This window comes from Plenodomus lingam, assembly GCF_022343315.1.
Source record: "Plenodomus lingam strain CAN1 chromosome Unknown scaffold_20, whole genome shotgun sequence".
In the NCBI taxonomy this organism is placed as follows: domain Eukaryota; kingdom Fungi; phylum Ascomycota; class Dothideomycetes; order Pleosporales; family Leptosphaeriaceae; genus Plenodomus; species Plenodomus lingam.
This window is the reverse complement of record NW_027093974.1, coordinates 1786081-1809954: the sequence shown is the minus strand read 5'-3', so window position 1 is coordinate 1809954 and position 23874 is coordinate 1786081. Positions and strand designations below refer to the sequence as shown.

The following is a 23874-nucleotide window of genomic DNA, read 5'->3' as shown; positions in this document are numbered from 1 at the left end:
TGTGGGTATGACCGGTCGAGAAGTTTGTTAGAAGGGCTCTCGTTAAAAACCATGCTACAAGGGCTTTGTCACTTGCGTTGTATAGTAACCCATACTGAGGGAGATAACATCCACTGGCACCCAGAACTGGGTCCATGTGTATCAATAAGTCGCGGCGGGAGGGACTTCGATCATGGGATTAGGACTAGATGTGTTGCTGTTGTGCACATGTGTCCTCTTTCTTCTCTGTGTTCCTGCCATTCTTCTGCAACATGCACGTGGTCATGCGGATGACGTTTACGAGGAGATATGAAAGAAGCTGCCAATAATTGATAACCAGGATTTTGTAAAAACCGAAAGCGCTTGTCGGACCGATTCGGATGAACTGAAGTGGCGAAGATTGCTGAGGATGCCAAGCTGAGTGAGACGGGGCCGCACCTGAGAGCCAATCCTTCTCCGCGCCACTGCGAGGGCCATGGAAGCGAGCCACTCAATTCAATCGCCGATTGAAACACCAAAATGCCATCTTTCATGATACCCTTAGGCATCGGAACATGGAAGGGCAAATGGTTACTATGAGCTGTCATGATGGCTGACAGTCGAGAATCAGGTTATATAGTCGTAGTCCCAGCTGTCTGTGTTCGCTCTTGCACGACTGCCCGATTCCAAGGTCACACACTGAAAGATTGCAATATCGGATATCTGCAACTCGTCTCTATCGAAGATTCTTAATTATCTATTGCATTTTCCAAAATGGATTCAAGCTTCCCCTTTGAAACCCCAAACGGATATCCACCGGCGTCTCCCTCGATGGGCCTTGTTCGCCCACAACCGGAGGCAGAAGGGGAAGAAAATACCAGTCAAGTCGGGAGCAAAACCCATCATACATCTGAATGTCAGTTGTCGGCTCGGAAGAACGATTTTACTCCACTCTTTTAGGATGCTTACTGATTCTTATAGCCTTTCCAGAACAAGGAATGTGGCTAAGTGATGTGCCACTCAACCACAACTGCGCCGCAAGCCAGTTTGACGCAGTTGAACCCGCGGTCCACGGTTTTATGGACCCAGACCTTCGACAGCCTCGTCATTCATTTCACACTTGCTACAATAATGGAGCCTCTCAAAGCCACAATTCTTTGAATTCATTTTCGCCAAAGGAGGGAGGCGCGACTGACTGGAATGTGTCGTCGGATGACGGGTAAGTACGCCGAGGGACCTCTAACACAACGACGAATTAACTCGGTCAATAGGAGTGAGTCATTCACATCGATCTCCTTGCCCGCTGCCGCCATGGACGGGTACTTCACTACACCAGCCTCCCATGACATCATGTTTCCGCAATCTCCTCGCGTGCAGAGCTATGCAGCAGGCATGACAGAGCCATCCCCTCGAATAGTGACCACGCTCCAGGATATCACCAAGTCTCCTCCAATCGCTGCTATCTATAGTACCCCTACTCCGAGCAAATACCTCATTAAATGCTCCGCAGCCCGCTGTTGCAAAACGTACAATCGTCCCTACGACTTCTACCGTCATCACAATGGAGCGCATGCGGAAGAATGTATGAAGACCATGCATTGGTGTCCTGTAAAAGGCTGTCCTCGCAGCCAAGCTCATGGTAATCACCCGTTTCCGAGGCGCGACAAGGTAAAGGATCACTTGCGTCAGGGCCATGGTATCTTTTTAGACGTTGCTTCCTGTCCTGGTACTGGACCTTGGGCAGTTCACGTTGGCTAAGCTACTTACATAATCAATCCTGTGCCATGGATCAACTGATTTTATCTGCGATGAGAGACGGACCTTTATTTATTCACTGGGCATAACACTTCACGAGTGCCATTGGTTGCTTTGTTCAAGAAATGCAGTAGATACTGCATCTTCTATCTGAATGTCTGAACCCATAAAATAATTGTTAAAAACGATTGCACAAGTCAGATCTGTTCTATAACAATGAATCTAGATTGTTATCACTGCTCTCAGTACACCTTCTAGGACACAATGAACAGTATGAAGTTTTTTCTGCCTGAAAGAGTTTTTTGGTCCAAAACAAGAGCCGAAACTCTACCAAACATTGCGAGTTGTAGGTCTGGCCAGGAGAGTCCTAAACTGTATAGCCATGTAATAACACAACACCTCTCGCACGATGCGCGCAACATATTCTCACTCGCTCGTCTAGCGCTTGGACTCTCTGTTTTTGAGAATGAAAGCTCTATTCTTTACATTGGTCTTGGATTCAAGTACTCGATGGGCATTTTCTCTAGAGAGATAGATTACTGCTTCCATGAATTAGCAGAAGGGCAAACAATCCTGGACGCGACCATGGTCATAACAAAAAAAATGAAGCTAGCTGTGGACACGAATAGGGATTGATGACAAGATATTTGAAGACCATTTAGACAGTACGTCATTGGAGGCGACCGTAATATCATATCATTGCAACGTTATTCACGCGCTCACCAACGGAAGTGTGCCATCATGAACTCTGCACCCTTTGTAACAACATGCTCGCCTTTCTCAATCATCCCACACATCATTAAGAAGCCACTGCTGCCCAGCCCACTGTTCCTTAACAACGGGCCAAATATCCTCTGGAGGCAGCACGAATCCAGGACCGCCCTCGAGCTGTGGACTCAACTCCATGGTCCAAGAATGATTAGCACCGTGGACCGCAAACTGATGATCTCTCGAGTTTCCCGTCGAAAAGTACAGAATCTGGCAGCCTGGCCCGAATCGATATGTGCTGTTTCGTGTGCTCGCTGCTTCGATGGCGCGTGCCGTACCGCCTGCAACCTCCAGCATGCGAGGCAATGTCTCGGGCAGTGGATCGCACGTGTAGCCGTAGGGTGTTAATATCATTTGACCATAACTGTGGAAATCTATGAAGGAGCGGATGCCACGGCCCGTCTGTGCGAGTTTTGTCGAAAGTCCATCAACTGCCTGGTTCTCGGGCGTGTCTCCGGGTGCGATGCCCCGGTAGGTCTGGCCACAAGGATCTGGAGTTGAGCCACCCTCGGGTGGTTCAGCATCCCATTGAAACTTCCAGTTGCGATTCCCGTCAGTACCAAGGCAAGTGGTGTTGAGTGTTGGGCGAGGCTGGCGGTTCTTGCGCCATAGTCGGTCATTGGTTTGTGTGTATAAGAAGCCATCGGGGTTGGCAATTGGGACGATGTAGAAATCGTAATAGTCAAGCCAGGCAGTGACATTGGAGTTTCCAGATTTGTAGCCATCAATGAGTTGGTATGCGAGGTATTCAATCACTTTTTTTTCTCGTATTAGTAATGTGCATCAGAACACTTGTGAGTAGCATTTGGCTTACCCATGGTCGAAATCCACTCTCGCGCGTGAATCGTCGCATGCCACAGAATGATGGGTTTGCTCGTTTCTTTCCCATCTTCACTCTTTTGTTTGTCTCCAAAGAGATGAAACGCATATATCGTCCTATTCTCGTAACTCTGGCCAATAGAAAGTTTCTCCGAGTTCTTCGGGAATGCGCGCACCAGATCGTCCCAGTACTGCAGATGGTCGGCATACGGGTGGTAGTTATCATACCAGGACAAGTCTGGCAACTCTCCACGCTTGTGTAATGTATGTTCGTATGATGATGGCTTGTCAATAGAGCGGATATACCTACCCAAATCTCTATTCACCAGGCGCGCATTCAGGCCTAGCGTGTTGAAGGATTCAGCTTCCCGCGGTGGCACGGCAATGGACAAAGTGTCTCGAATCGGATGGGTATGAAAATTAGAGAACCTTTTCTCGAGAGCGCGAGCCTCTTCCGGTGATGATGCAGTCACGCGGTAGACGTGATATCCATCGTAGTTGACTCCTGCATCTCGTGCGTTTACGTCCGAGCCAGGCTGGAATGGCGAGGAGGCTACCAGCGGTGCGAACAGCACCAGTTTTGTCAGTCGCATCTTACCTTGCTAGAATATATCGGGAGGGTGACCAAAAAGCAAGGGCGAACTTGATGGGGTGTTATATATGGTACACCATACCCCTACCATGACCATATCGCAGGGGACGGACGGGATGATGTGGACATAACGTGGACTGGACTGGACATGACTCCGCAGCGCGTCTTGGAGAGTTGAGGGGAAGATGCACAGCCATTCTGTAGTATTGCTCGGCAACGATGCTCAATTAGGCAGCTGGATGTGTTTGAGCGTACATGATAGCCAGGACATCTACTTGGCTAGCATACGACGTCGTTGATCTGCATAATAATATGTTCAATGTCCATGCAGTCAACAGACAACGCTGCGATGACTCGTAATTACCTACTACATCGAGTAAATTGTAGTCAACGAACACGTTCACGACACTCAGCCTCATGATAAAGAATGCTTGTTTGCCCCTCACGCATCTTCGTAGGGCTAATTACTTCAAATGATGCGTGATTGCAACTGTGAACATTGACCAACGATTCATAACCTGTCAAGGATACTTACTAGTAGCGTTACCGCAACGTTCCGGAGAGTTTTGGTGTGTCAAGACGATTGTCTTTAGGGTTCAAAGAGGTTCTAGGTTTTTCTCAGAAGTTGATAAAAAACTATAGTTTGCTTTGATTGCACCCTCATGAACCATGGTGGGGTACTGCTGCTGCAAACAGTATGGAGAGTGATGTCCTGATTGTCCTCGTTGCGATAGGGTGTATATTCTCTTCCTTCCTAATTAGGTATAGCCCACGGGTTGTAGCCGCGCAGTCCTGTCTGGGCATTGTACATAACTTTGTATGATGCACAAAGTAGTAATGTTTCCAAGGTTTGGAGATCCTGTGGCGGCCAAGGTGTATGCAATCAATACACAACTCTCCTACCTACCGGTATCATAGAGAGCCAGCTCATGCATCCAAGACTATGCTTATCTTAGCTATTGGAACAAAGACCATTGTAACGAACAGAATCAAGGCACTGTTAATGGTAAGCTGTAACGTTTCCGGTAACTTATGTTTACCCTTCATCTACCGTATCCGTAGATAGTTTGATGCCATTTTTGCAAAATAGGATCTTCGTTTAATGTCCTAGATCCTAATTCCAATGTAGGAGCAGCAACGTCATAGAAGAGATAAGCGACGTAAGGGTGTGTTCTATGGCACTGTAAGATGTATGAAGTGCAAGTGCTCGCATCATAGGGCTTTTTGAACGTGGTAGCAGATAACGTGGTCCGGAAGTTGCACGCTAACTGACTCCTCTTAAGCTTCCACGTACCGTAGGTACCTACCTTTCGCATAAAATACTCAACCAATCCTTAGAATTTTGACATGTTGCGCGCCGTGTTTTGTACCCATTGAACAAGTTTCTGCGTGTGTGCTATTTATTTCCGCTTCTTTCAACATGTTGCAGGCACGGATTGCGTGATCGGTCTGCTGAATGGGTCAAATCTGTGGAATTATGACGTTAGAGCTCACATGACCAGCTGGTAGTACGGTACCGGTACATGTTCTATCGTAAGCAGACGACTATCGTTCTAATACCGCGATCTCAACAAGCCTAGTCAAACCCAACACCACTTTTATGGCAATATCCTTTGCAAGATGGCCTAGCTGTTCTCGTCGAAACATGTTCCTCCTCCTAGTTTCTTCTCTTCAAAAGCCCACAAAAAGAATGATGCTTTCTTCCTCACTCACTCTCCCTCACTCAAGGTAACCTCTCATCTGTCGCTAGCTTCCTTGATCTCCACTGTCTGAGTCTAAACATGAGTCCAAAGATTAGTATTCTGGCTTGCTATGGATCTGACTAGCCTATATACCTTTAAGATCTTGTATGTTTCATAGAAAACGAACGAAGTATATCTAAACTAGAGGGCACAAGCACTACATCACCGTCTGCAAGCCTTTTCGGTTGAAGTTCCCTTTTGAAACCGACCACCTATTCGGTGCCAGGACCTCAAACCTTCCACAATTTTTTGCTTCCCTGATGAACTTAAAATTCAAGATTCGCAGCTTTATCCTTCTTATCACTTCGGTTATTCTTCTTGCTGAACACGATGGTGAACAAGTTGAACCTTGTTATGACGCCATGTGCGCGAGTCAAAGAGAATAATGGTGAATTATTACGACGTGTTAGCAAAATGCTGCGATGCGCTGCCTCATAAACGTCCTATGGACGAGACTGGGGGCCTCTTCAGTTATCGTCCAAAGATGGAAAGGTGTATGATTTTAGTAGTTAGTGCTTTCCGCCTCCATGCACCGGTCGTTGCTGCGTTTTCATAGGAGCTGAGACTCGTGAGCATATGTGATTGTTATATTTCTGATGTATACTCTTGGACGGTCAAGTCCTACATTTGACGTATTGGAGTGCAAAGCATGGTAGAAACAGCCTACATTGCTGGAACAGTTGAGCATCACGGTCATGAACCTGGATCTATTGATTAGATTCCTTACACACGGATTGTGCGATGTCAAGTTTTAGATCTTACGATATTTAATCTGGTGTCTGAGCGGATTCAGGTTGAATTGATATGACAGAACTTTGTAATATAAAGTATGGTAATATGATGTTATATACAGGAGTTCCTAAAGGAGCAGATATACCATCTCTTGTCGAGAAATTGATCTAGGACCGCACTGGATAGAATTGTGAAGGAATTACGTGACACAGTGTCTTACCTCCCTGCAGAACCTTGCTATCCACCACGTTGCTAATTTGCCTCACTCGGATCATATTCTCATGGAAACTTTTACGACAACGGCTTGAGGGCAACGACGTCCCTGATATCGAAATGATTCCAGACTTTAATTGATCTTAATAGCACCGTTGCCCTTGTTCTGGCCTATGCGGTCAAGTCGGTGAATTTGACACAGGATATGGCTGCATGTTATATTTTATTTCGCCCGCAGGAGCACCGACAATGCTATCTTTATCTGTAAAGTAAACCGGCCGCTAGCGGCCAAAGACTACAAGATGGAGAAACCGGAAGATATTGGAAAAGTCGAAGACTGACAAGCATTCCCTCCATGTGGTGAACTTGACGGTGTTCGTTTCGCGTCTTCGGTTTCATCACTGGAAGGGTTGGATATGAACGCCCGAACCTTTTCCGGCATCCATCCGAGCGAAGTATAACCGTAGCTCGGCGTACTTTCGTGATCGTACCGGTACACTTTGAGCCTCAAAGTAGGTAACCAAATTCGAATAGAAGGTAATACCTTTGTCAAAGATGAAATTCGTATCAAATGTGTACCCGTGACAAATAGCAGATACCGTACCTAAGCTTCAACCTCCCCACCTGACTGATGCCCTTTTGCACGCCCGATGCGGCTACCAAGTCTTGTTCCCTTTCCCAAACCCAATACCGGTACTCAATCGCCGCCGAGACTTGCTCCGACCATTTCGCACATATTTCCTGTGGCTTTATTGACCACAGATGAGCTGCTTACGCGTAGAACTAAAGCAGACCATGACTGTGCCAGTCAATCCCGTCATGATCAAAAACCGGGCTGTTGTAGGCAGTGCCTAGCGACATTAATACCCTAGAATCATACCTAGACCCCACCCATCTCCCAACCGATCCCTGGATCTCACAGTCTGGTGCTAGAGGGGAAAAGGGAACGTGGCATGCCAGACCTACCATACGCAGAAACTAAGGCACCACCAATCTCTGGTAAGCGGCGCAATAAGCGTCGCGTCATACTTCTGAAACAACACCATGCCACGTGCGCAAGGGATGCTCTAGGCCAAAAACTCGGGTTTGCGCGCGAACCAAAGGGACCACTGGATGAAACACCGAGAGGCGAGATGATTTGTACACATCCCACTGGTTAACAAGGCCGGGAACAGGGAGCAGCAAAAACCCCTCCCCCCTGGATGAGCCAGAGAATTGCAATTGGGAACGGCGCCGAAAAGGTTATTGCGGTGCATGTTGGGAAATTAGTGATCTGCCCCACACGACAAAGAGTATGTTAGGGCATGTACCGTACATATGTCTAGATTGGATGTACCATGTGTAGAGCGACTAATTAGCAGGTATTATATGAACTACGCACAGTAAGTAGCATTCACTGGATACATACGTAATAGTAGGCCCACAATTGCGCATCCTTGCTCCGCAAATTTTTGACTAGACATCTGTAGAATGCCGCGTGGCATTGGCTTGCCGTGCAAAAAAGCAACAGGACGGATGCTCCACTGGCAGTGCAGCGCTCGCTCCCTTGCATAGTTTTGTTTCCCTCGAACCCCACACCACCTCCACCGCCACCACCACGTTGACGGGCCGCGATGCCCTAGCAGCGAGACCTTTGGTGGTATTTTTTTTCCGCGGTGTCTGAGACCATGCGTTGGACAACGTTGTGAGACTATGGAGATGTAGGATGGCTGTTGTGACCGTATGGGATGTCTTGCTTAGAGTCTGTGAACGGATCTCCCGTGACACTGTCGAGCAAAGGACGCAAAGAGCTCATATCTAATGGTTGAGATGTTGTGGTATGCGGCATTGTTGGTTGGGAATGATTATGGGTTCTGGTTTCTGTACTGCACGCATGGGTGTCCAAGATACCAGTCGTTGGAATATGCTCGTAAGACTTAGATCTGCATCACGCGGCACTGAGGCAAGGGCGCGTGTTACCCGCTGCTCGTATTCCTTTTTTGGGGCACAAATGCAAGGGGGAATAGATGACAAAGATTTCTGGGGTTGAGCGTCGCTATTCGTTTTGACGTCGGTGATATAGTCCAATAAACAGGCGAATGTATGAATGTGTAATTGTCAGACAAAAATGTCGTTTAGAACAGCAGATCTGCAAAAGAGAAGGCATGGATAGTAGGCATACAAAGTCACATCACAAGCATGATTGGCAAGAGTATGATTTTCAAGTTGATTCCACTACACACCCCAAATAATTACAAGTACCCTCTCCGACACCAAGGATATCTACTGGAAGAGAAGACCACTCTTCAATGCAATGATCGTGTAAAGTCATAGCAATCCCGTAGGAGTGCTCAATTGAAGATGACTTTTACAAGAAGAAAGCAGCGAAAGCACCGACACCAGCAACGAAGCCACCAACGTTGAGCGAAGAGGCAGCACCAGTGAACTCAGCAGGGACGGAAGGCTTGGAGTAGCCACCGGTCTTGGTAGGGTAACCAGTGCCAGCAGGGGGAACACCAGTACCTGCAGGAGGCTGGGGAACGGAACCGGTGACGGATGGGACGGGGTAAGGAGCACCACCGGAAGGCACGCCAGGCACACCGGGAACACCTGGGTGGCCAGGAGCGGAAGGCTTGGGGCCAACGTTGTAGGGGACGGAAGGAGTTCCAGAGGGGTAGGGAAGGGTGACTGTGATGGTGGTGGAGCTGGCGCAAGACTCGGTGGCGACGGGCACCTGGGGAGTGTTGACAGGGTACTCAGGCTTGCCGGGAGTAGAGGCGGTCTGCTCAGGAGCGGGAGGAGAGTTGACGGGATAGTCAGGCTTGCCAGGAGTAGGAGCAGGGTGCTCGGGAGTCTTGGTAGAACTGCTGGCGGACTGGGCAGGGTACTCCGGAGTAGGAGCAGGGTGCTCGGGAGTAGGAGCAGGGTGCTCGGGAGTCTTGGTAGAGCTGCTGGCGGACTGAGCAGGGTACTCCGGAGTAGGAGCAGGGTGCTCGGGAGTAGGAGCAGGGTGCTCGGGAGTCTTGGTAGAGCTGCTGGCGGACTGAGCAGGGTACTCCGGAGTAGGGGCAGGGTGCTCAGGAGTAGGAGCGGGGTGCTCAGGAGTCTTGGTAGAGCTGCTGGCGGACTGGGCAGGGTACTCCGGAGCAGGAGGAGAGTTCACTGGGTACGCTGGGTAGTCGGGGACCTTGGACTCAACCGGCTGGGCTGGGTAGTCGGGAACGCTGGGTGGGACGGCACCGTACTGGGGGACGGCGGCGACGAGGCTGGCAAAAGCAGCAACGGTGGCGATGGAGTAACGCATTTTGATTGATTTAGTTGGTTGACTTGAAACGGTGAGGTTGAAAATGTGGGTGGTGGTGGTTGACAGTTGGCGTGAGTGATATTATTAAGGACAGTGATTAGTTGGTAAGAGAGTGGACGACCGACGGGTCAAAGGACTTGAAGCTCGAAAGATTGGCTGTGAAGTGAAGAAAACAACAGAGATGCGAGCTGTTGTTCTCTTATGTACCAGAGGGAGATTGGCAGCGGTAGCGCAGGCCGGGAGCCAGTGGCCACTTGAAAGGGGGAATACAGCGGAGGCCAGCAGGGGGGTAGGCGAGCACTCGGTCGATGCGAGTGGGCTGGCGGACGTCTAGACTAATGCAGGAACCAAGTGGTCCTACCGCCGGGCCCGCCACTCATGCTTGCTGTCTTGCCTGTTGTGTTGCTTGTTGCTAGAGCGAGACGGGCAGGTTGGCTGTGATTAGCCATTGTGGCCGCTCGTGTTGCATTAATCACCGCCCGTCGTCTCTTGAGTCGAGCCTCTCTTCATGGCAGCACACGACAGCCTGGCCGCTTCCCCCCCAGCCCGGCGGATCCATAGTGCATTTTCAGAACCACTACCTCCATCTCATCGCGATACAGATTGGATGGTGGCGTCCATCCATAGTGGCTGGCGGCGCGAGGCGCTGGACCAAAGATGCGCTTGCGTCGCGTCCTCCCCAGGCGCACCGCAATGGCGCATCCTTGGACATCTTGGAATCGCTCAGGGGCTGCTCCTGATCAAGCCCGCCGTTGAGAACTGCATCCTGCATCTTTCTCCACAACATTCCATATCTAGGACGACGGCATGGATGGCAGCCAAACATGCCTGGAGATCATCATCCCGGTCAGGCGAGCGGGCGGCCAAGGGTGTGTCGTCGTCGCAGAGTCGCCAGGGGGGGGGGGGGTGTGGTTGGTCGGTGAATGTTTCGATCGGTCCTGGTCCAGTCAGCCTGTTCTTTCACGTGATGTCCCCCATCACCCTGAACCAGAACAACGCCCTTCGACCACCCCCCTTCCCAAACTATTCGCAATCGCAATCCACGGACGGCCGACGTCATGATGGACTTTCCAGTTGCTCGTATCGTTTGGCGCTGATGCACATCCACAAGCCTTTCTCCATGGACAATACCATCTTACGCGATACGCGCTGGCCTCGAATAATCGATAAGTCTACGCCAAGGCCGTCTCTGCCGAGGTGGAGATTAAGCATCGGGCGTCCAATGCGGAACACCCCATTCCCCTTTCATCGTTCCCGCGAGGCTTGTCACTGTCGAGCTTCATTTCGGCTTGAGCTTTCATCAGGATGATTGCGTGTACATGGAGTACGAGTCCACATCGCGACATCTCCCATGTCGTCACTATGCTACCTTATGGCCTGCAACTGTAAGGTGCCCCCCTCCTCACCTCTTTCAACACTGCCACGTCTAGCAGCGAACATCACAGGCGAGGGCAGACCGCAACAAACCAAGGACACACATGGCACCACCTAGCATGCATGCATGCATCACAAATGAATTCAACAAGCACACTCACCGCCTCCTAATCAGTTAGGCTAATTACACGTCCCGTCCTCCTGCTTTCATCCAGACCTGCCTCTGCGGATTCGGCGACACTCTCTCAAAATCCATCCAATTGAGCCACGTATTCCTGCATGCCATAGGATAGCAAGTCGATCCTATTCTTGTGCCAGCTCCCACGTTAAACGCGATTTGGTCACTCCTAATGAACGCCCTTAAGCTTAACCCACAAGCGAAATGAGGCTGGCATGTTCTTTGGCCTGAATAGGGCGCATTGCCCGTGCGCATCTGTCATTGGTGGAGTAGCCCTAATGTCTGGACTTTGACGCCGATCAGGGGAAATGACTTTGAACAAATTCGTTCACTATCTTCTCAAATCGGAATTTCAAAAGAAAAGACCCCCCCTGCCAACTTTGTACATATCCTTCCAGCGCCTCGGGACTCCCAATATTCGGACGGCTCCCCGCTTCACAGCAGCTCTCCTCCAGGCTTATTCGGAAATATCTCCATTCAGCCTTTGGACTATCTCTATCTATTCTTTACATTCTGGATTCGTGGTCTCCTTGATGGCTTCTTCAGAGCAGTTGTTGAACTGAAGATCTTCCGGAAAATAATCAGCCTCGGACCGCTTTACCCTTCCTAAACGTTGCACATGGACAATGCACAGCCTAGTTGCGTTCCTTGGGGGTCACGTTGTCTGTACCACATCTTGCAGGCCCAGCATTCCTATAAGACGGTCAGAGATTCGGAAAAGTCTTGTCATTGCCTCGTGGTTGACCTATTACTTTCTTAGTTTACTGTTCCTGGAACATGAACGGTGTCCACACTCATCGATCTGTGCACAGGAGATCGAACATCTATATCTGGGGATACCTCACTCGCGATACTACAAGGGTCTGCTTCTTTGACCACGTCGGTGACTACTTCATCCTCTGAATTATGGTCATCGATCCATCACAATACAACATCCACCATGATCTGATATCTGCTCTAGCTCAATATCCCTTGGACATTTTGGAGCCCCTCATTTCTGACACTACAGCAGTCTTGGCCCCGAGCCTCCGAGCCTGAGCCAACCCCGTTTTCCAAGAGACGCCTTTCGCTCGATGTGATCTTGATTGTGAAATCATTGAGGCGCTCCTCTCCTGCATCGCGATTAATGTTAACCTTACAGGAATATGTACATGTCACTGGTCCAGCATGAGACAACAGCTAGTCCACCCACTACCACCTTAAGGCGCCATATGGACACCAATCATAGGTCACCTTCGCGGAGCGTATACGTGGGTAATGCAATGGCACCCTCGTGTACTAACAAACTACAGCGAGGCATTTTTACACTTTGAGCGCATTGCAGGACCCGAAATATCTACCGTGCACTCTTCATATTCGTACCAATCGCCCTCTACTATCGCCACACGCTCTCTGTAGCTCCATTTCGCATGCATATTCAGCATCGGACACGAATCTCTTCGACTTCAGAGTGGATCTAACGCATCGCCCATTCACCCACTATTTTCAGCATCTCTTACAAAAACCAAAGCCTGAGACAGATCTGCGATTGGCGCCAATCGATACTGTGATTGGGCGAGAGCTACATTACGACGTGGCGATCAGTGATTATCACCTGGCTGTGCAGACCCTGTCAAGTCTGCGGCGCTTGCTTTTCCTATGAGCTTTCGTCACGATGCTGACAATATTGTCTCGAAGCATTGGTTTACCAAGGAATCGTAGAATATCTCTCGTTGATACTCATTTACCAAGGAATGATGAGAACTTCTCTCACTGACAAGATGGAGCCAGGTTTCAAAGGTGCTAATCTTAGAAACACATGTTATTCCGCCAGTCTCACCGCCGCAAAATCCACTCTTGAATATGTGTGAGGTGTGAATGCCCATTCACTGGCAGAGCCTAGATTACAACAACTTGTAGCGCATCACACATTATCGAAGTGTAGTTTCGAGCCATGAATTTAATCTGTATATCGATCAGCCTTTTTTTCGATTCGCGGTGATGAGAAAAAAGTTACTTTCAATAAGGCCGGGAGAAATCGGAGCACACAGCCACTTCTCACGTTGCGCGCAGCCCTATGGATGCACGTCTCCGTGCGGCTCTGCTGTCCGCCTAGTGAGCTAGGCTTATTCGCATAGCCCAGAAGTCTTGGATAGAGACGTTTGTTGGGTTGCCAAGGCCTTCCCAAGCCACGGCAAGATGGGGACTTCAACTTTTCCGCGACAAAATGCCTTGTTTCGGCCCAACTACTCGGCACGCGTGTCATCCAAGGTTGCAAAATCGGTCTGACGCCGATTGTCAGCTACTCTCTTACGGAGATCACGGGGATATGCGCTGGGGATGTCTCGGCCATAGGTTCGGAAGTCCAAGGGAAGGGGGGTGGAGTCAGTATTTGCGGTGACAGATAAAACGGGGAGATTTTATTTTTCCATTGATTTCCTCTGACCTTCATACCTATTTTTTCTCATTCCATCTCATGATTTTCTTTGCATGCGTGGAGGATAATCATGCCGGCCTCGATAAATGCAAGTGATATCAGAATGCTACTTCCTGGACATTTGACCTCGTCCATGAACTCGGGCACCTCGACACCGGTCAATGGCTCGACTCACCCGAACCCAACAATACAATATGTGTCGGTTCCGAGCAACAGTGCATACAGTCCTATTGAATCGCTCGAAATCATTTCCCGCAAGGGCGTCCACAAGGCTACCATGCGTCTCGACAGGACCTTTCTCAGTGCTGTCTCAGCAGGCATGATCTTGTCGTTTGCATGCGCAACCCTCATCAGCACAAATACGGCGCCGTGGTTCCAGGAAAATGCGCCAGGCTTGATCCGTACCCTCGCTGCTTTGGTGTTTCCATACGGTTTGGTCCTGGTGCAGTTGACGGGCAGTGATCTCTGCACAGGAAGTTTCTTGTACACGACTGTGGCGGCACTGCATGGACGGATAAGTGTGTTGAAGATGCTCAGGCATTGGTTTGTTACGTTCTGGGGTAACCTAGCGGGTTGTTTGTTCGTTTGCTGCGTCATTGTCGGATGTGAGTCATGTCGTGTTTTTCTTCTTCTTCCTGGTGCACGCTTGCTAATCAGTGGTAGATGGTGGGCTTTTTGAGGGTGAATTGTATCACGAAGAGTCACTCCTCTTTGCATACAAGAAGCAGATCGCTCCAGAGTGGCATCAGATCTTCCTCAAGGGTATCGGTGCCAACTGGCTTGTCTGCATAGCGTGCTATCTCGGCTGCTCAGGTCGCGACGTAGTGTCCATGGTAGTCGGCATCTGGTGGCCAACCTTTGCCTTTGTTTCACTGAGTTTTGGTAAGTGTTCCCATCTTGATAGCCACCCTCACAACACCAGTACTAATACATATATAGACCACGTGGTCGCAAACATGTTCTTGATCCCCAACGCCATCTTCCAAGGATCTCCTGACATCACTGTCGGTCTTTACATCTGGAAGGGTATCATTCCTGCTCTTCTTGGTAACATTGTCGGAGGTGGAGTCTTTGTTGGCTGCTTGTACTACTACTTGCACTTGCAGGGCCGCGAAGATGTTGCAATCGACGGCAAGTACTATGAAAACCCAAGACCTTGCAGGAGCGATAAAAGCATACCCATGACACGATTTTGGGCTGGAAGACGAGAACACCAGAAGTTAGATGGTGACCACGAAGTCTAGATAGTCAGCCTTGTTATTAATGAATTTTCACTGTTAATCGCCGAATCAAGTTCGGCGAAAAGGCGCTGGTCGCAACATCTTTACTCCCCTTCGATTCGCATTCTTACATTGAGAAACCCACCTTCGCTCTTTATGCCAGCGAGGTAATGCAGTGAGAACGCGAGATGGCGAGCTCCGATCCAGGCTGGTAGCTTTTTCGAAACGGGCGACGAATAACACTACCGTAGCCGACGCCTGGAAGTCCCAATGAGCCGATCAGAGGCCATCCACACTTGTTGGCCATACACAGTACCCCATTATCGCGCTTGTCATGTCTTGCGATGCACATGAATATGTACGTGCACTGGCATTGTAGCCATGACTTGACTAGGGAGACGAGCCAGCCTTTAACCACATCGCACTGTGTACACGATGACAAAGCCTCACACCCCTCCCAGTCATAACGCCTTCCAAACTCTACATTGTACAACCAAAACCGGCCTATCCACCCCTTACATAAACCCTCGCATCGCTCCCCCTCTTATCTTTCCACCATCATCATCCACCTCCTCCCACCAACACCAAGAGCCACGTGGGCCAGAGGCGCACACACACCGTGGGAAACGTGATGGTCATCCCACAAACGCGCCCAGGCTAGGCTTTTCCCCTCCCTTTTCTTTTCTTTCCTATCACCGTACATACATGATACAGTGGTATACCCTCCCTCCCCTCCCCTCCACAGAAGCGCCTTCGTAGCGGTGCCGGGCCATTCTGTACTGCCGCAGGGCAGTGGCTCGCGCCAATTTTTTCTCATGTTGACCGCGAGAGGACGAAGTTTATGATTTGGGCGTAGGCCTGTTCGTCCTCTTATGCACGAAGTTTTACAACGACGTTTGTCGTGCGCGGCGGGGTTCGGTCTAGGGGTTTTTTTTGGTGCGATATATCATAGGCAATGACGCTGGAGACGGTGCCTATGGTTTTAGATCTCCCGTGGACATAGTCCACTCCTTTCTCTTCCAGCGCGAGTACGAGGACGAACTAACGTCCTTTGCGCAAAACACCATAGGCAATAACGACGGAGACGGAGCCTATGGTTTCAAATCTCCCATGGAACAGTCCACTCTAGCAATTCACAAACAATAACAACAGAAACAATACATATGTACCCCCCCCCAAATCCACTCCCCAGCCCATCCTCCCCTCCAAACTGATCCAGTACCGGCAAGCCCTGCCATCCACATCACTCACAACGCAGACAGATGCGCGAGCTAACACAGTAGCCTAGACACCACCTATTTCCAAGCCAAAAACTGCAATCAGTGAATGTAGGGTGAAAAAGGAGAATGAAGAATTGACTAAACGAACCACTGCAGCACCAGAACCCCAATACAGCATTTTGTGTCTTGGAGGGGAAAAAAAGTCGTGTTTGTGATGGGTTTTACAGGCAAGAGGGAGGGTTTAGATGCCCACGTCGTGTCGTCTAGCTACTACAAGGTGTCGTCTACAAGGTGGTGAGTCGGTGCATAGCACAGCATCATAGTCAGGCGAGGCGAGGCGAGGCGGGGCGCGAAAACCCAAAAAAAAAACACCAAAACAAACAAAAGGCATGCAAGGGCAACACAGTGCACAAAGACGAACAAAGAATCCAGTCGTGGGAAAATAAAAGCCAAGTGATTTGTACACAGTACACAAAACAAGCGTCCATTCATTCATACATTGATGCATCGAAGCCATCCAACGCCATGCTAATAAACCGGATAGATGAGGGGGACGAAAAGGGAAATGAGCCCTCCCCGCAGCCCCCAACCTTTGATGCCAAGAAAAAAATAGACTAAAGTTCCCAAACTCATACAAAAGGTATGCATGCATGCATGCGCGCCCAGTCATGTCTATATGCTGGACATGATACAGCAGTGAGATGCCAAAGCCACCAGGATGGAAAAAAAGAATAAAAACTCCAGTTCCCGGGAAGAGGAGGGCGTGCTGCAGAATATGCCCCCATTTTATTGTACAAAAGGTCAGAACAAAGACGCCGGTTCGAGAAAAATATGTGTGTAAGTTAGTGAGAGAGCGGAGTTCAGCGGCGCTGGCCCAACTCGGAGCTGAAGATAGCATCACCGCCAACCAATCAATTCTTCATCTTGCCCAGGAAGCCGTCAAGATCAAACTCCTCCTCATACTGCCTCTCATCCCACAACTCGCCCAAATCGTCAAGGAATCCCTTCTTACCCTTTTCCCTCAGCGCACCCGTCGCATCGACCGCGTCGTTTTCGTCGATACCTGTGCCGTCGTCCTTTGCATTGTTGGGCGGTGGTGGCAGAGCGGCAGGGTCGTTGGAGTCGGCGGAGACGTTGAAAAGGTCGAGGATTTGGTCGGTTTGCATGGAGCTCAGACCAGCGTTTTGTTGGTTGACAACGGTGGAGGCGACGTCGATTTTGAATCGTTGGAGACTGCGCGGGCTTGTTAGCGTTGCTGTGATGGTATAAGGGTGAGTTGGGGTCAGTATAAGCAACGTACTTTAAAATCTTCTCCTCCAGCGTCCCGCGTGTGACGATGCGGTACACGTTCACAACCTTCTTTTGACCGATGCGATGGGCGCGATCCATGGCCTGAATATCCTTCTGTGGGTTCCAGTCGTGCTCGACAAAGATGACAGTGTCAGCTCCCGTCAAGTTGAGACCGAGACCACCGACGCTCGTTGTGAGGAGCAAGACATCGTACGACGGATCAGAGTTGAACTTGTTGACGATTTCTTGGCGCTTCGTCGCCTCTACGCCACCATCGAGACGCATAAACTGGACGCTTGGGAGAAGTTTCTCAAGAACATTATGCTGAACCATGTCGAGCATTTCCTTCATTTGGCAGAAGACAAGGGCTCGGTGCTGTGAGACCGCCTCGGGGAGATCACCGTTGGAGGCTGCAGACTTGTCAGTGGCTACGTCTGATGCGCCGATACCACAGTCTACTAGGAGATCCTTGAGTGCGCCTAGTTTGGGTGCATGAACGACGTCATCGATGGCGGTATTGGTTTTCTTCAGGAACTGTTGTGTCGGTTCGTAGGCCTTGTTGGTGGGACCCTTGACAACCATTGCAGGTGAGTTGCAAAGTTTCTTCATGTATTGCAAAGCCTGGAAGATGTGCTGCTTGCTTTCGCGATCGGCGTTACCAGCCTTGGCTTGAATCTCCTTTCCTTGCCGCCTAGTGAAGTCGTCAAAGAGATTGCGCTGAAGCTCAGAAAGATCGCAGTAGTAGTTTTGCAAGATCTTGGGCGGTAGGTCGTCCAACACTTCCTCCTTGAGACGACGGAGAAGGAAGGGCAACACTTGCTTGTGCAGAGCTTCGACAGCGAGCGCACCGCGTTCTTGCTCTTTTGAGGAACTCTTCGCAAAGCGAGATGCGGCAATGGGCTTTGCAAAGCGCTCCTGGAAGACCTTTTCAGTCCCAAGGAAGCCAGGCATGAGGAAGTCGAACAATGACCAAAGCTCTAGAACATTGTTCTGAATAGGCGTACCCGAAAGAATCAATCGGTGATTCGATTGGAATTGCTTGACAGCCTGGCTAGTCTTCGATTTTGAGTTCTTGATCAAGTGACCCTCGTCGAGAACGCAGTAATTCCAATTGATAGGCTTGAGGACGTCGGCGTCATTTCTGCAGATGTCGTATGAGGTGATCACAATGTCAACGTTGTTGAGCTCAGACCTATATTGCCCACGGATTCCTGGTGCACCAACGTAAGCAACGCAGCTTAGGAAGGGCGCATATTGCCGAATCTCCTGCTGCCAATGCCCGGACAGTGTAGGAGGACAGACGATGAGTGATGGTAAGCGTCTGAAGTTGGGATCGCCCGATTTGGCAAACTCTTCAGCGCGCAGGTGATGATCACTAGCTACCATACAAAGAGTCTGTAACGTTTTACCGAGACCCATGTCATCACACAAGATGCCGTGAAGGTTGTAACGGTTGAGGAAAGCCAGCCAATTGACACCATCTTGCTGATAAGAGCGCAGTGTAGCCTTGATACCAACAGGGATTTCGAAAGGCTCTACCTTTTTAGAATCGAGCATTTGAGCAACAAACTTGCGTTCGCGGTCTCGTCCTTTGAGCAAAGACTCGGGCAGATTTGGTGGATCGGGAATACCGGATTCAAGCGGAACAAGTTTGACGAGTGTCGCAAAACTAGTTGTTGCTAGCAGACGCACATCATTGTCCGAGTCGCTCATCCGCCCAAGAACAGGTGTGATGAGGAAAATCACATAAGGAAGGATAGCATCTTCCATGACGTGGATCAAGTGATAGATGCACTCGATCGCTCCTTGTCGGGCGTGTACGTTTCCTCCGTCGCTGATGGTCGGTAGAACACTCTCGACAAGCATAGTGACACCTTCAATGGGCATGACACTGCAAATGGTCGCGAAGCACTTCGCAGCTACATATCGAAGTACGTAGAGTCTGCTTTGTAGCGCCCTCGCGATCAGTGGCAGAAGATCTCTCACGAAGTCTCGGACATCCGGGTGGAGTTTGCCAACTAGAGCGCGCAACGTTGACAAGGCGTCGACGACTTCTTGACCGAAGATGCCGTCTTCACTCATGATTTTTGAGGGGAGCGTCGCCTCAGCAAAGGCTTCCTTGATTGGACGCTCAATAAGATCCTTCAGGATGGGCACCTTTTCAAAAACCTCGGCACCAAAGCGTTCGACAACCTGCTCAAGACCTTCACGGGCACCACGCTTCGTGATTTTGGCAGCTCTGGACTCCTCGGCAAATCTCACAGCATCAGGATGATCGCGAACATCTTCATCCTTCTTCAAGGTCAAAATACCCGTCTCGGTTTGGGCCTGTCCAGCGAACTCTGGTGTCTCAGCTGTTTCCATGCAGTAGAACTTGACGAGATTGCCGATGACCTTGTTGACAACACCAGATCTATTGGCGTTGACCAGATGGACGATGTAGCCAGCCACAGCAGCAGCAGATCGCTTCTGTAATTCCACATTCTCCTCCTTCTTAACGCTGTCCATCATGGCCTTGATTGGAGGTGATGGTTTCTTCGGAGGTGAATTCAGTGCGACCAGTGCCCCAGCAGCCGCCGCCTTGATACGGACATCGCGCTCTTCTTTGATGTCCTTGGCTTCCTGGAGACTGGTTTCGACTTCTTTCCGTGTAGTTTCGAGGTTAGTTGCAGCAACCATACGAGCTGATGGGGTCATGGCTTTCTTCAGTTTTTCGTACTGCGTGCTTATCAGTTTCTCGGCGTCTGCAACACCGAATGCGTATTGGCTCGCTGAGGGGTCGCCTTGTACAACTACGGCGAACATTGGCAGATTCTGCACATGCGCGTCGCGAAAGATGCTGAGCAAGGCGGTACATTGTGTGCGTACAATCTGAAGTTTGGGTACCAGATCTTCGTAGGCCACGGGCCGTTCGCCCTCCAGGATAGGCAGCAACGCCTTTACCGCTGCCTCTACCAATGCATCCTTCGCTGTAACGTTCTTGCCAAACTCTTCTAGGATGATGGCGCCAGTCAATTGCGTTGTCGAATTGGTTGATGACAACGCTGGTAACAACCTAGAGGCAAAGCTCGCATATCGCGATGCTTGAGGCCATGCACCCATAGCTTTGCCAAGAGCCTGTGCAGCTGAAGTTCTGGATCGGATCAGTACGTCAGTTCCAATGAGCTCCAAGTCACCGCTAATCATGTGTCCGTCGACATTATGGGAAGTATTATTCGGCGTTGGCGTTGTGTCGTCTTTTCCGTATCGGGACTTCTTTCGCTTCTTCTGCGCAGGCTCGTTGCCAGGAGGTGGAGTAGATCTACGACTGGGTTGAACGTCTGGTGGTAGACCCATAGCCTGGCCTGACGGCTTGATGAGGAGCGACTTATCCATGGAGATAGGATGACGTGCAACTCCAATCGGCGTAAGAGTGAGAGGGATAATGGAGTCCAGAACGGGTTCAAGATGAGTGGAGATTTGATCTCCGAGGCTCACAACCACGGCGTCCCAAAGTTGTAAAGAGAGCCGTAATACACTTTCATTTCGCTCCAGTAATATGTTCTGGAAGAATAATTGCAAAGCCCTGCTGTCTATCCAGCCGTTAGAGTCATCGCTCTGGATCTCAAGGAAAGTTATTAGAGCGCGCAGCACAGCCGCACGGACACTTGTAATCGTGTGGCGAAGAAAGGGAAAGAGGCGGGGGATCAGCTCATTGAAGGACTGTGTTGGATCCTGTCGGGCATTGGCTTGCATGGCCTCGAGAACTTGAGGGAAACTGCAAAGCTTGGCCAAAAGATCCATGATGAAGCCGGTACTAGCACTGAGATCATCTTGTTTGGTGTCGAGACATGCCCAGACTTGGTTCATGAGGCCTGCGAGATCTTTGGGTCGCATCTCTACAAACTCCTTTGCGACAGGGATGAGCGTTGCCGCACTGATGGCTCGGACATCATCGTCGATATCCCCTAGACCCTTGATCACAGCCGCAAGCACGCCGTCCATCAACGTGCCATCTTCCAGCAGTAAATCGTTGCGGACCGCTACCAGATAACGCAGGCCAATCATGCCGCCCTGGCAGAGGGTCCAAGGAAGGCCTTTGTGATCGTGGACGACGGGAAGCTCGTGCTGAAAGATCAAGCGATTGAGAACCTGAAATGTGGCAAACACATTGTCGCGAGTCATATACTGCAGTATTGAGCCAAGCGCCTGGCCAGCAGTTTCCCGAATGGGCACGATTGCATTATCGCCAGTGAAGTCGGTCAATCGATCGAGAACGAAGACACAGATGAGGCGACTGGCTAGATCATTCAGCCATTGCTGATTCAGCTTGTTATTCTCGCTCCGACTCTTGCCCTTTTGTCTGCCTGCTCCGGCACCATGTGTACGCAGAATCTCACGGAGACCCATTGCTGCTCCATGTCGCACTTCCCATGTGTAGTCGAAGAGTTCAACAGCCAGATAATCACAGACTCGCGCAAACGGCCATTCTAAACCAGACTCTTCCGCCTCGGTCTGGAATTCAGACTTTTCTGGCACGGGGGCGCCTTTGAATTCTTTTACCATCTTTGCATCATCGTCTGCACCGTTGCGCTCGAGTGAGAAATAGTCGCTCATGACTTCGTCTTCGACGCCATGCTCTGATTTCTCAACTTTCAACGCTGCTGGATGCGGCCGCACAGGTGTCTCGACGAGATCAGATTGCGACTCCTTGCGAGCACCTGTACTAAAGTCAACGCCTTGCCCTTTGTTGGCACCACCGGGATTTTTCCTGGCTTTTCGTTTCATGAGATTGAGTTGACGCTTGCTGAGGTGCTGGTCGCCATTGGGCGTAGCTGCTGGCGGAGAACTAGCGATGTGGTTAGAATCTGGCCGTGATACATTGGTATCGATGCGATGTATGGTTGGTGTTTGTGGGGGGCCAGGTGTTTGTGCGACGAGAGCATCGAGAGGTGGTGAAAGGTCTTCAATGTATTCGCCTTCCAAGCCAAGTCGTTTGAGCAGTGTGCTCTTCTGATATTCCAGGCGTTCTGTGGGCGTCATAGCTGCGAGCTTGTATTCGTATTCCTTGGAGCCGGTGGACATGAGGGTCTTGCCGAATTTCATGATGGAAGCCAAGTCCAGGGTCGCGAGATCGAGGCGGTAAGAAAGTGGGGGAAGAGCAACGTCACCATTCTCTTCTTTTTTGACGCCATTACAGTTGCTGTCGCCTTCAGATTTGACATGGCCATTCGTGTCTGAACCGGCGTCCGGCATGGGTTCATCTTCGGGTTCATCGTCTGCATTAGGGTCAAATTTCTCGGCGTTGGCAGCAATACCCCCAACAGCCTTGGCAGCAGCGACACGAGTGTCCCAGCTTTTGGAACGCAGGTAGGGGATGACCCTGGTGAGGAGGTTGAATAGCTCATCGGGATGTTGTTTCTGGACGTCGGCTAATTGGTCGGCTGCTGTGTTGCGGATTAATGCTGTGCTGCCCGTCTCGAGGATCCTTGGCAAATGTTAGCGAAGCTGGCAGGGACGAGGTGTGAGGCGGTAGGTAGATGAGAAGAAAAAAGAAAAAAGATGAAAAGGTCAGGTAAACTCCAACATGAATTGGAAAGCCAAGGTGAGTGCAGTGTAGCCATGTTGGCGGTCAAGCATTGCGAAGAGGGATAGTAATGATGGTGGTGGTGGTGGTGGTGGTGGTGGAAGTAGTAGCGGTTGTCCAGGGGGTGCACACTTACGTTACGAGACGGTCCAATCTGGTTGCACTATTCAAAGCATTAGCGGCCTACTCGAGACATGCATGCAGGAGCATAGTAGTAAGGCGACGCGACATACCTCATCGTGGACGGATGTGTTAGGGCCCAGTCGCTCACACAGAAAGCGCCTCACTGCGCGATTCGGGACAAAGGGAGAAAGAGAGACGGAGGGGGGGGAGGGGGGGTGGAGGGTGTGGGAGTATATATTAAAAATTACTGAGCGCCCGTAGGCTGAGCCATGAGAGTTGATGTGGTTGTTGTTGTTGTTGTTGTTGTTGTTGTTGGTTTTATTTTGTGTTTTATTTTTTTTGGCCTTTTTTTAATTTTAGGCCCTTTGTTTGCGAGTGGCGGCCGCAGCGGTGTCTTGTGTGGGCAGGGCAGGCGTGGCAGGACTGGACTGGGGCAGAGCAGTCGAGTTGGGGGGGGGGTGAGGAAGGATCACGTGACGAGGGGTGGTAACTCGATGCGGGCGCCGGGAGTGCTGGTTCGGAGAGGGTGGGCTGCGGGCCTATCTAAGAGAATGAACATCATTAAGTAGGCGGCTGGTCCACGGCCAGGAACGGGCTAGCTCGCTGGGCCCGTGCGTAGTTTCAG

General features: G+C 50.3%; 7 protein-coding genes across 7 annotated transcripts; 2 read left to right on the top strand and 5 right to left on the bottom strand.

The window, feature by feature from the left end:
• The first annotated feature begins 438 nt into the window (after window positions 1–438).
• Window positions 439–2035, top strand: IAQ61_011606 (uncharacterized protein). Its single transcript, XM_003844131.2, has 3 exons — window positions 439–874; window positions 940–1177; window positions 1230–2035. The coding sequence occupies exons 1-3, from the start codon at window positions 733–735 to the stop codon at window positions 1714–1716; spliced, it is 867 nt and encodes a 288-aa protein (XP_003844179.1). The 5' UTR covers window positions 439–732; the 3' UTR covers window positions 1717–2035.
• A 310-nt stretch (window positions 2036–2345) lies between these two features.
• IAQ61_011605 (uncharacterized protein) lies at window positions 2346–3992 on the bottom strand. The gene is made up of 2 exons (XM_003844130.2): window positions 3296–3992; window positions 2346–3236 (listed from the first exon to the last, which is right to left on the bottom strand). Exons 1-2 carry the CDS (start codon window positions 3891–3893, stop codon window positions 2494–2496), a joined length of 1341 nt encoding a protein of 446 aa, XP_003844178.1. The 5' UTR covers window positions 3894–3992; the 3' UTR covers window positions 2346–2493.
• Window positions 3993–6874: 2882 nt separating this feature from the next.
• On the bottom strand, window positions 6875–7606 carry IAQ61_011604 (uncharacterized protein; the record flags this gene model as incomplete). The annotated part of the gene is made up of 2 exons (XM_066099270.1): window positions 6875–7085; window positions 7500–7606. The coding sequence occupies 2 exons, from the start codon at window positions 7604–7606 to the stop codon at window positions 6875–6877; spliced, it is 318 nt and encodes a 105-aa protein (XP_065950789.1).
• Window positions 7607–8269: 663 nt separating this feature from the next.
• Window positions 8270–8890, bottom strand: IAQ61_011603 (uncharacterized protein; the record flags this gene model as incomplete). The annotated part of the gene is made up of 2 exons (XM_066099269.1): window positions 8270–8439; window positions 8821–8890. 2 exons carry the CDS (start codon window positions 8888–8890, stop codon window positions 8270–8272), a joined length of 240 nt encoding a protein of 79 aa, XP_065950788.1.
• A 36-nt stretch (window positions 8891–8926) lies between these two features.
• IAQ61_011602 (uncharacterized protein) lies at window positions 8927–9862 on the bottom strand (the record flags this gene model as incomplete). Its single annotated transcript, XM_003844126.2, has 1 exon — window positions 8927–9862. The coding sequence occupies one exon, from the start codon at window positions 9860–9862 to the stop codon at window positions 8927–8929; it is 936 nt and encodes a 311-aa protein (XP_003844174.2).
• A 3787-nt stretch (window positions 9863–13649) lies between these two features.
• Window positions 13650–15167, top strand: IAQ61_011601 (uncharacterized protein). The gene is made up of 3 exons (XM_003844124.2): window positions 13650–14435; window positions 14494–14712; window positions 14770–15167. The coding sequence occupies exons 1-3, from the start codon at window positions 13901–13903 to the stop codon at window positions 15072–15074; spliced, it is 1059 nt and encodes a 352-aa protein (XP_003844172.1). The 5' UTR covers window positions 13650–13900; the 3' UTR covers window positions 15075–15167.
• A 1520-nt stretch (window positions 15168–16687) lies between these two features.
• On the bottom strand, window positions 16688–23556 carry IAQ61_011600 (uncharacterized protein). Its single transcript, XM_066099268.1, has 4 exons — window positions 23360–23556; window positions 23263–23289; window positions 17571–23027; window positions 16688–17503 (listed from the first exon to the last, which is right to left on the bottom strand). The coding sequence occupies exons 1-4, from the start codon at window positions 23362–23364 to the stop codon at window positions 17182–17184; spliced, it is 5811 nt and encodes a 1936-aa protein (XP_065950787.1). The 5' UTR covers window positions 23365–23556; the 3' UTR covers window positions 16688–17181.
• Between the last annotated feature and the right edge of the window lie 318 nt (window positions 23557–23874).